This window comes from Nothobranchius furzeri, chromosome 10 (genome assembly GCF_043380555.1).
Source record: "Nothobranchius furzeri strain GRZ-AD chromosome 10, NfurGRZ-RIMD1, whole genome shotgun sequence".
Taxonomy (NCBI): Eukaryota; Metazoa; Chordata; class Actinopteri; order Cyprinodontiformes; family Nothobranchiidae; genus Nothobranchius; species Nothobranchius furzeri.
Genome location: NC_091750.1, coordinates 58,820,151 through 58,836,732, shown reverse-complemented (window position 1 = coordinate 58,836,732; position 16,582 = coordinate 58,820,151). Strand labels below are relative to the sequence as shown.

General features: G+C 38.8%; 1 protein-coding gene and 1 long non-coding RNA gene across 8 annotated transcripts in view; one reads left to right on the top strand and one right to left on the bottom strand.

Moving 5' to 3' along the window:
* Positions 1 to 4,514: 4,514 nt before the first annotated feature.
* irf1b (interferon regulatory factor 1b) lies at positions 4,515 to 7,931 on the top strand. 7 transcript variants are annotated; one of them, XM_015961449.3, is made up of 10 exons: positions 4,515 to 4,651; positions 5,236 to 5,328; positions 5,751 to 5,850; positions 5,952 to 6,119; positions 6,206 to 6,246; positions 6,387 to 6,519; positions 6,604 to 6,723; positions 6,836 to 6,864; positions 7,064 to 7,178; positions 7,271 to 7,931. In XM_015961449.3, the coding sequence occupies exons 2-10, from the start codon at positions 5,242 to 5,244 to the stop codon at positions 7,360 to 7,362; spliced, it is 885 nt and encodes a 294-aa protein (XP_015816935.1). In that variant the 5' UTR covers positions 4,515 to 4,651; positions 5,236 to 5,241; the 3' UTR covers positions 7,363 to 7,931. The 7 variants fall into 7 exon arrangements, with proteins under 7 accessions (XP_015816935.1, XP_015816934.1, XP_015816933.1 ...); XM_015961448.3 differs by having other exon boundaries at positions 6,384 to 6,519; XM_015961447.3 differs by having other exon boundaries at positions 5,730 to 5,850.
* The window catches only part of LOC129152446 (uncharacterized), a 46,197-nt gene continuing 35,179 nt past the window's right edge, over positions 5,565 to 16,582 (bottom strand). Inside the window, exons 2-3 of the long non-coding RNA XR_011521723.1 lie at positions 11,915 to 11,974; positions 5,565 to 6,197 (exon numbers count right to left, since the gene is read on the bottom strand). This is a non-coding gene — a long non-coding RNA (uncharacterized lncRNA). The remainder of the gene's footprint in view (positions 6,198 to 11,914; positions 11,975 to 16,582) is intronic.

The window sequence follows — 16,582 nt, the reverse complement described above, 5'->3', positions numbered from 1 at the left end:
GTTTGTGTTCTTGAATTCACAAAAATCTGTAAAAAAATAAAAAAAGGAAATGAAAAAATATTTTTGAAGCAAAGAGAATAAAATAGTGTTTCTGCATCAGAATAAAGAAAAGAGTTCAGTTATTGCACTAATGAAACATGAATGTACGTTTCCAGTTAAAGGACTGCAAAGGAAATCTCTCTGACTCGGTGACCTGATGACCCTCGAGCGGGGTCAGACTCACCAAGTCTGATAAAGTTTACAGCTGCATCCTTAATCCTTTATCACGTTAGTTAAAACTCAACATAAAAAGCCTCGTCATGGTTGTAATTCTACGTAAAAAAGTTGCATTCATTCAGTCAAACAATCCAATTCAGTATATTTGAGTTTTCTCACCACGTTCACTTGGAAATTTTAATCCTCAGATTTCATGGAGGTTGCTTCAGGACATGCTTCTCTTTTAACTTTTTTCAAAATAACTTTTATTTACCCAGGCCTTTTTAAATTTAAACTTAAAACCTTTCTTTTCAGGAATTGTGTTTAAATGTATTATGTTTAAATCTTCTGTTTTTTATCTCATGCAGGCACATGTTTAGGCTAAAAATCTAATTTAAAACCAGCACAAGGGATCTAAGGGCTAACAGTGATTTGAAATTCACAGAGTTTTGGTTCTGGAACAGACTTTATTACAGAAGGAGGTGCTCAGAAGAAAAACACACATCTGAGCTGAAGAATAAACAGAATAATCAAAAGGGTGACACATGTAAACAGGTGGAGGAAGGGCTTGATTTCATTTAATCATTTTTATTTCAAGTATTCAACGATCAGTATTTTGCAGAAGACAATTAATTTCAAGAGATTATCAACTTAAAAATAACAAAATTCTGTCAACAGACAAACTTTCGCAGTGATCAAAATGCACTCAACGTTTTTTTTAATGGTTTGATGTATTTGTTTATTTATTTGTTTGTTCATTCTGTTCTTGTGAAGCCCCTTGTTATTTTTTTAATCTTGATAGGTGCTATAAATAAAAAATATTATTTTTTCTTCTTCATGCCAAGTTAAAGCAACAAAATCTGACAGGAAAAGGTGTGAAATGACTTCAGATCTTGTTTTTTTTTTCTTGGTACCTTATTCTTACCATAAATACATCACCGTGTCAACAGTCTCTTGACCTTTTTTCGTCTCATGGTTAATATTTACTCAGTCCTTTCAAAGCTGACAGCTGGTTTCATGTTGCAGCTCTCAGAGACAGTACACAGACTGGGCTGATGGGGGCGCTAAACTCCCTAGATTTTAAAATACTGGAAAACCTTAGAGGGATGACCATGTTGGACCATTTTCCCTTCTCTTTCCCCGTTTCTAATCAAAATCCCAGCCCAGAAATTCCCAGAAAAACTCCTGCTGGACCTGTTGGATTCAAGTGCCACTAAGTGACTTTGATCAGAAATACATTTATTTCCTAGATGACATCACCATAAAAGTTAGATTCTTTTAATCATTTTATTCAGTAGGCAGGAAGGATCACTTCCAAACACACACATACAATACACGGCCTTCGTCCTGGATTTTGTTGCAAACAAGAATCAAACAAGCTGAAATTGTTACCACCAAAATAAACCCACCGTCACGTTTTGGAGGGATGTTAGAATCCAAAATGCAGAACCCAGGATAACACGAGACAGGAGTGGATATGAAGATAAAAATCCTTTTTATTGTAGGATAAACAGAATTAAATCCAAAATCAAGGCAGGGAGCCAAAATCCAAAAAATCCAGAACATGAGAACCAAAGCCCACTTAGAGCACAAACCGGAGACGGGACAGGAAGCTCACACAGAGCACCAAACAACACTGAACAAACAACAATGGACCGACAAGACACTTCTTCTTCTTCTTCTGGTGTTTTATTGGCGGTTGGCAAACAACGAATGGTGCATTACCGCCACCGAAAAGACACTGAGACAAGACAGGGCTTAAATAAAATGGGGCATGATGGGAGGCAGATGAGCTGCAGGTGTGTGGGGAGAGGACCAGGTGATAGCAATACTTAATCAGGGAGGGAACTCACATGACCTTAGAAAAAAACTAAAAACAAGAAAAGCAACCACATAACTAATATTCTAAAGGGAAGGAGAACTACAAAGACTGGTGGGACAAAACATATAAGAGACTAATAAAATGAAAAGCTGAAACTATAAACACTGCAGAGGGATGACTGGCTGCAGAGGGGTGACTGGAGAAGACGAAAGGAACACAGGACCTGAGAGACATATTTGGAAGGCTGAAGACCAGGGGACAAATGAGGAACACAAAGAGACACATAAATGAGACACAGACAAAGGACACATGAGGGCGCTATGAAACACAAAAGGAGAACCTGGAGTGGGAACTGGAGGGGCTGGGGAACAAAGGGACACAGAACATGACACCCACCTGCAGCCCCTTCACCTGTACGAGGTCATGCATATCTGCACGGCTCATGTCTGAGGCCTCTGACCTGATCCAGTCGCTGTCACCGAGCTGTCAAAGCAGATGGATCCTAAAGCAGCTTTCCTCATGCCAAATCCTCAGTTTGCCGTTTTATCCTTTCAAGTGGCCTAAATATTCAGATTCACTGACACCTTGTGCTTGGAAAATGCATTAGCAAGGAATCTGTCAGTGTGATTAAAGCCCATTGATAAGAGGTGAAAACGAGCAAGGAAGATGCATAAATGATTACAGTTTGTATAAAATATGGTGTTTCATTTTAGGTATAAAGTGCATCAATAACCACTGACAAGTGAGACATTTCTTTTTGTGTGGAAATAAAAGGCAGGGATAATCACTGAATGAGATTTATTACATATAAGGTTTAATTTAGTACTAAAATCTATTAATAATGATAAAAAACATTGGTATTTTCTCATAAATTGCATTATTTTATACAATCTTCAGCATTTATAGGTTATTTTACCCTAAAAACCAAAAGTTTTATTGAACTGAAAATGCCACAGCTCCAGTGATTTCCCATGATCCGCACAGCATCAAGACAAGGAGGTTATAAACATCCTAAATTAGGAATGCTGTTCCTCACGGCTTCAAAAATCCTTTCTTCACTGGGAAATCCCACAGCCTGCTGCTGCCGGTGAAAACTCCACGCGAAAACTCCCTGCGCTTCCCTCCTCCTTGAGCAGACGCGCGCTGGAAACGTGCCACCCCCCCCCCCCACCCCCCCCCACCCCCCCCCACACACACACACACACACACACACACACACACACACACACACACACACACCACCACCACCACCACCACCACCACCACCACCGGGAAGCCCCTTAATCAACAGCAGGGTTGAATAGATGTGACAAGGCATTTATGGGGCTTCCCAAAGTCTCTCTCATACTCTAATTGTGTAAAATAATAATAATAATAATAGTAAAAATTCCTGTGGAATTTTCAAATCTTTATTCCCCTCCCTACCACATGCGAGTTGTGTCAGACACGCTTGGTGATGTGAGAAGCTTTGCTGAATAAGCCCGCATAACTATTTCCACATAACTCTGAGTGCAGGAGCTTGCGTTACCACTCTGCCCCTAGCGGCGAATAGAAATTACTACACCATTTCTTGTAAATGCCCCTGCTTCTCGAGCGCCGGCTGAAGGCTCGTATAGTGCACATGCCAGGCTGTCAGATGATCTTTGACACAGAGCGGGGGAATGTGCGCGCGTGTGACCTATTTATGCCCTTTGCAGGCATTCAAACTAGTCCTTTATCTGAAATGGTAGTTTTTTTGATGTTTCGTGCAAAAAATCCAATATTTAAACATTATTTTAGAAGATGATTTTTCTGAGTGTGTGTGTGTGTGTGTGCGCGCGCATGTGTGTATTTGAGTAAAAATAAATGTGCTATCTTTGACAATCCCAACAAAAATGTGGACTTTTGCAAAATTCAAATCATTTGCAATGAATTACATCAGCAGGTCTTCATGCTTTGGACTACGTGCCCACCGCTGTAATGAAGCCATTGCAGACAGTTGTAAACTTCCTCCTTGCTCTCAACTGCATGATTTCTCGGAAACGGCTCGGCTGCTGTATCCAAAAGACTGGTTTACGCATGCGCGTACTGCTGGAAAAAGTGTGAACAAAATAACTGTCAAGTATGTTGATTTTGCATCTTTAAGGTATATTTTCTTTATCTAAACAGAAGTAACCACGTGCACACGTAAGATTATAATATGTTTAAGTTTTTGCAATCGTCACTTCTGTTTAAATTCGTTTGTTTTAAGGGTAGATGAGTGATTTAAAGCTTTTCTTTATGCCTCTTGTTAGAATATGCAATCTCTTTAAAAATAGAAATCACCATATTTTAGTTAAACTAGTATGAAATAATTAGAAAATACTTCATATAAAAATACACCCACATGAATAAAAGCTGCAGGATCTTTCATTGTTTTAGTTTTTTTCATGCGGATATTTCTTCCAGCGTGCACACGCCTCCCTTCGGCTGTTCAAGGAAATACCCGCTGCTACTTATAAAAAGATGCCCATGCAGCAGTCAGCTCACTTCACCAAAGATATCCTGCAGGATAACTCACAAGAACGAGGAGAAACTTAACAACAGCAAACTCAAGCCGCTCGGATTATTCTCGCACACACCACTATCATCTTGGATTGCAGAGAAATAAACACCGTACGTGTTTTCATCTTTTTTACCGGACGCATTTGGTAACTTTTGAAACGCTTTCATTTTGTTTTGCCTTTTTATCATGTTGTTATTTTAGTTGTTTTCCAAATTTGCACGTTTTTCTCCCCGTTTTGGAACTTTTGTTGACTATGGGAATTTATAGGATAAAGATGCATGCCATACACTGAGCCGCGCTGGTGGAGGAGCGAGTTGTCATCTCGCACAGCTACAACCTTTTAAATCCTAGTTTATTTATTAACAGCATCATATTATTATTTTTAATAAACAGTGGGCTACTTTCGACAGTTTTTGTAGTGTTAAACATATTTTTCGGGCATTGAAGTGTGTGTGTTTTTATTTTTTTTTTGTAATTTTTGGTCCGTTGGAACCTCCTAACTCCTACGCGTAACCACCCCCACCGTGCGCGCCTTTCGCGTCCTGGTGAACTCCTCCTCACCCTTCCGCGCGGCCAGTAGGCAGCTATAAATCTAAGCACAGGCGGATGTGGGAGTGCTGTTGCTCACTGTACAGGATCAAGCACCCGATTCGTCACTTATCCCAATCTTTCCCTCGTTTGCTGCACGTTTTAGGTCAACATGCCAGTGCAAAGGATGAGGATGAGGCCATGGCTGGAGAAGATGATCGAGTCCAACTCCATCCCTGGACTGGCCTGGGTGGACAAGGTGAGTGTCTTGCAATGCTTTGTGTGATTCACTACCAATTTGGAGCACATGGAATAGCTTCCTGCTCTGCAAAGACTACATGAAGCATGCATTTTCCCTCACGTCACTTGTTTGCACGTTTCTGAAAGAGGAATAAAGTTAAAAAAACAACTTTTAGCAATAGTGAAAATGGAAATTTGGCATAAAAACACATTTAGTCCCCAAATGCTTAACATGCAAGTGATACATTCACTAAATGTGTAAAAGTTGCATGCTTTTATTCTTCCGCATCAGCAATGCATTTGATACGCAAATCATCAGGTTTGCATGATGGAGGGGGAAAAAAGCAGAATTATACCTTTGGATGAGTTAAACTTTGTTCTTGTATTTTAATTTCACAACAAATCCGTCTCCTAATCCAGCCTGTCTGCGGGGCATTTCAGGACAAGACAATGTTTTCCATTCCTTGGAAGCATGCAGCTCGACACGGTTGGGAATTAGACAAAGATGCCTGTCTGTTCCAAAAATGGGCCATTCACACAGGTGAGCAGGCAGGATCTGGCACGCCAACTCATTAAAGAAAAAAAAAACAGGTTATCAAGGAAAAAAAGTTAAAGCTTAACCGCTTTGCTTTTTGCTTTCAGGCAAATATGTGCACGGCCAGCCCATGGATCCCAAAACATGGAAAGCCAACTTCCGCTGTGCGATGAACTCCCTGCCTGATATTGAGGAGGTGAAAGACAGGAGCATCAATAAAGGCCACCAAGCCATGCGCGTCTTCAGAATGCTGCCTGCTACTCCCAAATGCAGAGGTGAGACACGGCAGCTAAACTCGGACTCCTTCTGCACTCTCAGAGCCAAGCTTTAACTCACCAGGTTTTTCCTTCTCCCTGCACAGACAAACGAAGCAAAGCGAGGGACACAAAGTCAAAAAAGAAGGTAAATATATTTCTATTGAAATGATGTCACCCTCTAGATAAAGACATGTAAATAGTGTCTACATGGGATTAGCTCACATTTTCTTACGTTTTGTTACGTAAAACTCGCTGATGAGGTTGTTTTTTTTTTTGCTTCAGCAGAGACAGAATGTCAATATGGAGGAAGACACAGACTACAGTGACACTCAGTCGCCACTGAACACATCCTTGTTTGAAGAAAACATCTCCACTCAGGAAAACAGAGTCGACAGCATGGTACAGATGGACCAGGAAGGTGAGCAAAACCAAAATGTTATTTGAAAGTCCTAAAAAAATATTTGAGTGACTTGATCTAAAATCTTCATCAATCCTGTTGCAGATTTCTCCTTCACGGCTCCGTCAGAGGTCCCTGATTGGTCGAATTCAGTCGAAATCTCGTTGGACGACCTACCAAGCAGCTTTCCTCACAGATTTGAGGTTTCCCCTGAACACAGCCCTGGTAAGATGACAGATTTAATCTCTGAATAAAGATGAAGAAATTGCCTAATACAGCAAACATTAGACTCATTTGCTTTTTCTTCTCTCCCTGTTTCTTTGCTGCGACCTTCCAGATTACGACTATCCTCAGGACATCATTGAGGTAAGCACAGCTCTCAGCTCCTATTTTTTTTAAACACATGCAGTTTTCATTGACATGAATACCCATGTTTGTCTTTTTTGGCCTGTTTGGCTTGTTTTAGAATAACTAAAATTATAAGGCTTAATTAAAAAAAAGCTACTTGATGTTGTGGAAAAACTCCAGTTGGACAAAAGTACTCAATCTGGTGTTGCTCTTACAGATTTGCCAGCAATTGGAGAAAGACTCACTGGGGATGTACAATGCAGGCAACATGGGATTCCTGAGCAATGAAGCATGCACGAGTCCAGGAAGCCAGTGGAGTGAGTCATCCTCAGGTAAATACCAGTCTAGATAGACGATTACCGTAGGTTAAAATTATTACTAAAATCCTGGTACTTGTTCTCACCTTTGGTCCTTGTGTTTGCAGGAGAAGAAGTAGATGACACACCCCAGTACACAACTCTGGGCACAGACTTCACATCACCCACAGATGTCTTCTGGAACAGCTTTTGCCAATAGATTCAGATTGAACTAACAGGACAGTGCTTTGACACTTTGGACTATTATGAAGCTCTGCTTGTCCACCCCACCTCCTAATCTGGGACCAAACCCCTTAAGTCAAGTCACAGTCTCTTTGGTCTCGACTCATTAAGCTAACTCCTTTTTCGTGGTTCCGTACGGAGCCACTCCCGTCTCTCGGCCACTATGTGAAGTTCTGAAGAACACTGTTTGTCGTCTTTGTTTTTGACTGGTTCAAAACAACGTTCATGTAAATTTTCTGTGTTGTAAAATTGTACAGTTTGTGGAGTTCTGACAGGGCATTGTATTATTAACTGTAACCAGTAATAAAGGTGAGGTTCGCCTACCTCGAGTGCACTTAGGCTGGCACTGATCACAAATGCCAGCTGCTCTAAGCATTTGTGAAGGAGTTGGTGTCAAATCAAAACATCGCATTTTTCCAATGTCTTCATGAATCCGTCAAAATACGGTGAACGCACTTCTTGATGTTTGCCCAAAACCCATCTCCAAGGTGTTTCTGTATATAGTTGTGTTTGTAGTTTTTTGTAATAAAAGGTAAAAATGAAGTCTGAAAACACGTTGGCTCGTTACTGATGCAACCAGATTATGAAATGAGGGATTTGCGCCAAAGGATTTACCTTACGTTTGCCAAAGTTTAGAAGTTTCTCTGAGCGAGCCAACCAGAAAAACTGCAAAGAACAGCATGTTTTGGGTACTTTTCACAGTAATCTTCAACCACATTGAAGGGGAAGCAGATCCACCCTTCTGGCCATTTGATCTATGTGGTTGTTTAGTTCATCAGACAGATGCATTGTGCATTTCATCTTCCTCATATGGGGCTCAATTAAACATCTGAGATTTAGCACAAAGTGCCAAAAACTGTAACAATAGTTTTTATAAAAGTCTACAAACATTGATAATCCCAGTATGATGCATTTTCTAAACTTTGAAATTAAAAAAATATTCCTGAGAAGTAAAAATTTGAGCATAAATGTTAAATATAATTTTCTTCATGAAGTATTTATTGGCATTTATTGGTTTGAGACATAAACAAATGTTACCAGCTGTTTCTGCCTCCTTTAACATGTCCACAGTGGTGAAATTAATGCTTCAGTGGATTATTTTTTTCTAACTCTTGTTCTTTTGGCAGAATCATGCAAGATGGACACTTTTTGTAAAGAGGCCTTTCTGACAGGGGTGAAGAGAAACTCTTGAACCAGATATAACTCATTACAGTGTCATTCATGACACAGTGAGCAGTTTTGGCTGAAAATGTTAGATTTTTACCTTTATTTTACTTTTTATTTACCAGTTGCGTTTTTTCAGAACCAATCCTCACTTAACCCTTTGATGCATGAATTATGAAATCTTCAACCATGACTTTTAAAAAAAAATTCTTCATTCATTTTCAAGTGTGAATGAAACAAATTTCAACAAATATTTTTGTGACATTTAATAGTTTACTAATAATTTATTACATGTCCACCTCAGTGGACAGCGTGAATTCTGAACATGAAATATGTTGGCTTGACTCCCTGAAGTCCAAATGGAGGGGCTCAAATGCAACAAAGTCTTCAACTTAATAGCAAAACAAAAACAAAACAAAAAACAAAACAATTTTGAGTACCTGTCCACTGTAATGACCATTATGCATCAAAGGGTTAAAAGGACGAGTTGACCAAGAGGCAGCAACAAGAGCAGAAAATACCTCAAGAAACACGTTACAAGATTAAAACAGTCAATTATAAATGTAACAACCAATCTCGCATTGTTTTTTGAGCAATCAAGACAGTCTAAAAGCAGCCAGAACTGATCAGAAATTATTTATCAAAATGAGTGGCTGAAGGTAGAATTTGTGATGACTAGTGGGTTTTGTAGCTAATTCCAATCAAACTGCAAAGATGAATGCCCCAAAGTGTGACAAATGCAGATTTCCAGTTTAATTTTTAGGGACAAGTTAAGTTACATTTGCTGCTAATTTCAGAATACAAGGGTTCAAGAGAAACAAATCCAGCTTATTTGTGAGGAAAGCTCCTTCCCCTCGTGCTCCTGAAACGGCTGAAAGCAAAAACAGGAGTTTTCTTGGGAAGAGGGAATCACTTGTAGTTGCACAGAACCTCAGAAATGGGTGAAGTGGTAGCAAAGGCATGACCCAACTTGATAAAGTGTTTATTGTTTTATCTGAAAATTCAATCTCCTCAGGTCTGACTTCATTTGGGAAATGTGAAATCCTCCTGTACATTTAGGAAAATCTTGACTATTGGTTTTTATTTTAAATCTATACAAACAAACATAAAAAAAACCCCAGAAATTCTATTATATTTTTTGACAGACAAATATTAAAAATCCCTCCTTGTTTTATTTCAAACAAAGAAAAATTGTGCCTAATATACATTTTGTATGATCAGAGGGCGGGAAAATGAAAGTTGGTCATCAGCAGAAAACTTTCTGGAAGTCTGTTTTAGCAATTTTATCAACACAAAATGCAAACAATTTTTCACAGATTCAACAGAAACTTATTGGGGGAACAGATATGCAAATTACAGTAAAAACAAACACCTTGCTTAATATTTGCAATGACATAAATTAAATACAATCGGTTAAATTAATATCTAGTTTTTACAACAAAATTATTTACAGTGGCAATTCACTTATAAATCAATGTGTAATTACTATGACTAGTTATATAAGGATCTTTTCTAAATAAAATGTAACAAAGGGAAGTCAATGAAACTTTTAGTAATCCAAAGTGGCATGACCGTAGATTACGTTTGTTTTTTAAGCTTTTAAAGAATAATAATAAAACAAAAATCATTAAAAATGCTGTCAAAGTGACCATTTCAAATGTTTTTTATTTAAGTTTAATTTTCTACTTTATTATAATTAATCCTTAACATTTTTTCTACTTTTTAAATCTGACAATTAAATTTTAATTTAAAATATCTGTTGTTTCTATCAGTTAGATTTCGCGAAGCAATTTAGAAACTTTTTAAAAAAATTTCTTTTCCAAAGATTCTAAATAAAAAAGCAGCTTTTTTCCTAAATTTTGAGAACATTTTTTTCCTTTGATTTAAAAAAAGCCTCCTAACATAAAGCGCAACTCAGTATTTAAAGAGTGCACCGGTGACTCATCATAGTCATCTGCACTATTACGCTAACCTGCAGAATTCCAACGCTAGACAAAAAAAAAGGGTTTCATCAGCACAGTTTATTTTTTGTGCATTGTCCAAAATTACCTCTGCAATACCTCCCCGACTGCAATTAATTTTCTAGTAGACGAGAAAATTACTTAAGCATAACTACACTACAAAAGTTTAATATTGTATTATTATTTTTTATTTAAAGGTGTGGGAAACCCGTTTAGTCAATACATTTGCAGTGGTCTCTGGTAGGAATGAATGAATGCCTTGCAAGCTATACTTGGGTCAGAAAACCCTCCAGAAACGTCTGCATTAGCAGGGACAAGTCTGCCACATCACATGGCAGGATTTGGAGTCTTATTTCCTGATATTTGGACATCTCACCTAGGATTGGATTACAGTAACATGACTACCATTGACTGCTTTGCAACGTTGATGTTTTATCTCCACAAATAACACAAGCCTGGATGAGTTTCTGCTGTGTGGTTGAGTTGCTAATGTTAAGGGTTAACGTTTGCAAGAACAAAACGTTCAATGCTGATTCTGGACGCTATAGACTTCCCAGTTGTGAGCCAGTATGAGATTCCAAGCGACCGTTTGACATACATTACAGGCCAAAAGTTTGGACACACCTTCTCATTCAATGTGTTTTCTTTATTTTCCTGACCATGATCATCTACAAAGGGGCCAATGAGTGCTAAACACCTCTGGGAACTCCTTTCAAGACTGTTGGAAAACCATTTCAGGTGACTACCTCCTGAAGCTCATCAAGAGAATGCCAAGAGTGTGCAAAGCAGTAATCAGTTAAGGGTGGCTATTTTGAATAAAATAGAATATAAAACATGTTTTCAGTTATTTCACCTTTTTTGGTTAAGTACATAACTCCACATGTGCTCATTCATAGTTTTGATGCCTTCAGTGAGAATCTACCCATGCTAATGGTCATGAAAATAAAGAAAACACATTGAATGAGAAGGTGTGTCCAAACTTTTGGCCTTTACTGTAGATCGGTCAGGCTTTTCAAATCCTAGTGTTTCACCATCTATTTTCTACCAGACGCTAGTGCAGGAGATAGGTGTAGGAGACTATTTTATGATCAGCATGCATGAAAAACTTATAATCTGAAATAATCATTAAAAATTGTTTTTTCAGCGAACCACACCTTTAAATAACTACAAATAAATCCAAAATTTGCTAATATCTATAGATGAAATGTAATGTGCGCATTTGCATTTTTAAAGTCTATCCTATTGTTTGTCTAGTCTTCAGTCTAGATGACAAAAACCACAGAAGAAAAAAAGTAGAATGGTCTAGGAGAGTCTGCTGTATGTTGAATATTTTTGCTGAGTGGTCATTATTAACTGCTTATATGAAGCATACAGTCTGTCTTGGACGAAGGGTAGACAACCTACCACCCTTTCTTGTTCTCTTTTCACAGCCGTAGCAAATGGAAGCAGCTCCTTTTGTTCATCCTTTCAAAAGAGAACACACAAGAATCGTGAATCAACACATTTGTCTCTTGTTAACAATCAAAAATAGTTCTTCCTTTCTTGTTACTCATTGAACTTACTTTTTTGAAATGCACGTCTCAGGGTGTTCTGCTAGGGTTTAAGAAAGCTGTTCCATTTTTTATTCTAACAATAACACAAGTTGTAAAAAATCCCCCAGCAGATGAGTAATTAAACTATGGTGACCCAGTTTTGGCCAAAGTAACTGCACCAAGGCTTTGAGGAGTTTACTTTTACCAGGTTTTAAACGGTTTATTTTTCATTGTTCTTTCTGAACCACCATTAGCAGGAACAAGAAAGAAAATGATAAATGCCCACTTTGCTACAACAGGAATTCTTTTGTCTCAAAACAAGCAGAAGTCAGAGTCACGGCACTGTTAGGATTGCATTTCTGTATAGGCACTTCACCAGGCAGCGGATCAGTGATCAGTTCATAGAACAAGCACTGGCACATTTCATTTCTGTTGTATATTTAGAAAGTAAAATCACAAAGAAACAACAGACAAACATAAAAGTATTATCAAATGCAGATATTTAGAACTTATTTGATGCTATTTTACACCGATTACACCACGCGGTGAACACACAGACTCGTATGATTGTCGAGATGAGTAGTAAGGCTGGAAATTTGGCTGAGATTCAGACTCTGGCACAGAAGGTGGATTCGATCAAGGATAGAGTTGACGGATAAGCACGGATTGGGACCGATTAACTATGCCATTATTGGATTTAGAGGGGTTGAGGACCTACAGAACTTTAAGACAGAGAGGAAATTATCTCTGTCTGGCCCCAAAACAAGTTCTTATCTGAATCTAGTGCCCTTGAGCCTGAAGCAATAACTCCCCCTCAGAAGAAATGTGGAATGCTGCTGTCGCCATGGCAGCTCTGTCTCCCTATCCCAGCCTGGGCGGGACTGCGACCGGTGAAGGCCGTCGAATCGTTCCAGGAGTCACTGTGCTCTGTGAACCCAACGACCTCTACCACCGTCCAGACGGAGGTGACGGGCGCTGCTTATCGTGGCTGCATGCACTGATGTGTGGAGAGTCCCCAACCCTACCTCCCCACCTAGTGGACACTTACGTTGTGTAATGTCTGAAGTCTGTTGCATTTCTGTCTGAGGTGTTTTTTGCATAGCAAAGCTGCCCTCCCTGTGGAGGGTAACTCTGAAGTGCCTTTTTTTTCACCTGACTCAATCCTCATATAAACCCTCTGATCTCTATTAAGGTAGCACGACTCGGGTTGCGAATGACCACAGTCACCAATTCTTGTCATGTGTCTATGTATGTATGTATGTCTGATCTCAGAATTGTGTGTACTGAAACTCTAATTCCCCTCTGGAATTAATAAAGTTTCTTTGAATTTGAATTTATGCTTTCATGTTTATTCATTCAGCACAAACTAACTTATTTAATTTATTTAAACTAACTTAGTTTAACTTATCCTAGTACTAATTGTATTCCTCATTAGTCAACATTGCAGATGAAGACATGCTCAGCTATGTTGTTGCTAGTATAAATAATAAATAAGGATATCCATAATAAAACGGCACTAGTAGGAATTAAGTCTGAGATTTCTCAGAATCCCTAAAAACCTATGGTGGCCTTTTTAATATTTATTAGGCAGACTAGATAAGTATTCCAGATACCCAGTTAGTACAGAATGCTGCAGCTCACACTATTAAAGGAACTCCTCTTACTGCTCACACAACAACTGCACTGGTTACCAATAGAATTCAAGATTATTTACAAACGTCTTCTGCTTACATTCAAGGCTGTGCACAACCTCGCTCCCTCCTATATCCCTCAACTCATCCAAATCTCCATACCCTCTCGAGTTCTCCGCTCCTCTGCTTCTTTAAATCTACACAGACTTACCACCATGGGGAAATGCACCTTCAGCAGATCTGCCCCTTCCCTATGGAACTCTCTCCCGGCTGAACTAAGAAGCACACTATCTCTCTCGCTCTTTAAATCCAGGCTTAAAACACATTTAGTTAAAATGGCCTACTCTGTGTAAGGACTCCTGTGTTTTCCAGTTGTTTCATTTGAGTTGTTTCATTATAGCTGTTAATTTAAGTTTCACTGGGTCTTTAGTGTAGTTTTACAGGACCTTCATTATTTTTGGTTGTTGTATTTTGGTTTATTACAACTTTATTTTTTCTCTAAGTGTTTTTCTCCCCAGAAGAAGCTACAATGATGTTCTGCTGAGCTGTGGTGGCTTCATGGAGGGGGCCATCGGCTTGAACACTGTTGCTAACCACTTAAACAATTTCCCTCTCCTGATTATAACATTTTCCTTTCTTTAACATTGAATGTGCTACTACTAATTTACCCGTTTAATTGTAGATTCACTAGGATAAATACAATAAAGTTTATCTCTCACCAAATAGAATATTTACTAAGAAATCACAATGTAACCATAGAAACATTACTTGGTATATATGTTGTGTGTGTGTGTGTGTGTCTGCTCTGTCTTCTCGATCCCCAGTGAGTCGTGGTGGATGGCTGTTTATACTGAGCCAGGATCCTCTGGAGGTTTCTTCCTGTTAAAAGGGAGTTTTCCTCTCCACTGTCGCTAAGTGCTTGCTTAGTATGAGGATTGCTGTAAAGACACTGACACTAGTCAGTGACTCGATGCAATTTGCTGGGCTCCTTATGTAGGAAACTCTTTACTGATTGGCTTAACTACTTTTGGCTTGACTACTATAACTCTCTTTTCACGTGTCTGAGCAGAACTTCCCTGAACCGTCTACAGGTGGTTCAGAATGCCTGTGCTCGGCTTCTGACCAAGTCCTCCAAATACACCCACATCACCCCGCTTCTCCTCCAGCTTCACTGGCTGCCAGTCAACTTCAGGGTTCATTTCAAGATCCTGGTTCTGGTCTATAGGGCCTTACATGGACAAGCACCATCTTACATTGGTGATCTTCTTAGTCCCTACACCCCCAGCAGGTCCCTGAGGTCCAGTGATCAAAGCCTACTGGTTGTGCAGCGCACCAGGCTAAAGACCAACAGTGACAGATCATTTGCTGCTGTGGCCCCCAGACTCTGGAACTCTCTCCCCCTGAGCCTGAGATCAGTGGACTCAGTGGACTCCTTTAAAAAGCAGCTGAAAACTCACTTGTTCAAGCTGGCTTTTGTGTGACCTTCTTCACCACTCTCTCTTTATTCTGCCCTCCCCACCTATTCCACCTTCCTCAGGATCCACTGATTTCCCTCTTTCCTACTCACTCTCTCTCTTTCTTAACATTCTTTTAATCGCAATTGTCTATTTTTTTTGCTAATTTTAAATATATTTTTAAATATTTTCTAAATGCTTTTTTTATATTTTTACATTTTTTGATTTTGTGAAGCGCCTCGTGATTTTTATCTTGAGAGGCGCTACAGAAATTATATTATCTTCTTCTTCTTAATGAACTGGCCTGTATTGGAATGTTTACTGTGTGAAGTGCCTTGAGACGACTCTTGTCATGATTTGGCGATATATAAATACATTTGAATTGAATTGAATGGTTGTTTTATGATGGTTGTTTTAATTTCTTGGTTTTATTGTGTCTTATTGCTGTTTTTACTATGAATTTTAATTTTACGGTGACCTTGGGTGTTTGAAAGGTGCCTGAAATTAAGTGTAGTGTTAGTATCTACAATTCTAGAGTTCCTCGTAGAAATGAACATTCCAGATATCCACAAGAACATTCTTACTGAACGAAAATTTCAGATATCCGAGATTTTCAATCTAGATAGTAAGAATCATTCATTAAAAAAAATCTTTGACGTTATAGATATTATAGATCATAACTGCGTTATAGAACATAAAACATCAGAAATTTGTAACTACACCTACTTACTTTTCTCATATAAGATGTCCAACACTGATCATAAGTGACATAGAAAAAGACGTCTTATTTGTAAAAACCAAAACAGAGGACTGTCTAGGCCGGGGGGCCTGAGTGTGTGTGTGTGTGTGTGTGTGTGTGTGTGTGTGTGTGTGTGTGTGTGTGTGTGTGTGTGTGTGTGTGTGTGTGTGTGAGTTAAATTGGCTAAACTAAAGTGAGGAATCTGTGGTGCTTTCCACTTAACAAGTGTAAACATTTCACTCATCATGTCCGAATCTTTGCAGAACTTCAGCTTTATTTAGTTTAGAGTGAAAATCACCCAGAATGTGTCTTGTGTTAATTGTGAAAGAGTGTGAGGCTGTTTCCTGTTGAGCTCGTCAAACACAGCTACGTTAACCAGCATGGTGAAATTAGGGCAGCTCGGTATTTCCCTAGGGTTTTTCACTCTCGTGACACCCGCTGACAGAACTCACCATTTTGGTTCAAATTTATTTTGCACTCAAGCTGCACTGCAATGGGGGATGTTTTGGTCAAATTTGAGGTTCCATTACATTAAACAGCTCAAGTGAAACTAAATACATTTGATGCAAGACTTTAGGGAAATTCTGATCTTTAGAAGCTTTTGCTCTAATTTAGAATATGATGATTTATTCTAGAATAATCTGACATTCCTAAAGAAGCAACAGCTTTTATAGAATGAAATGAGATTAGGAATAGGATTAGTCTGCATGTCCTTT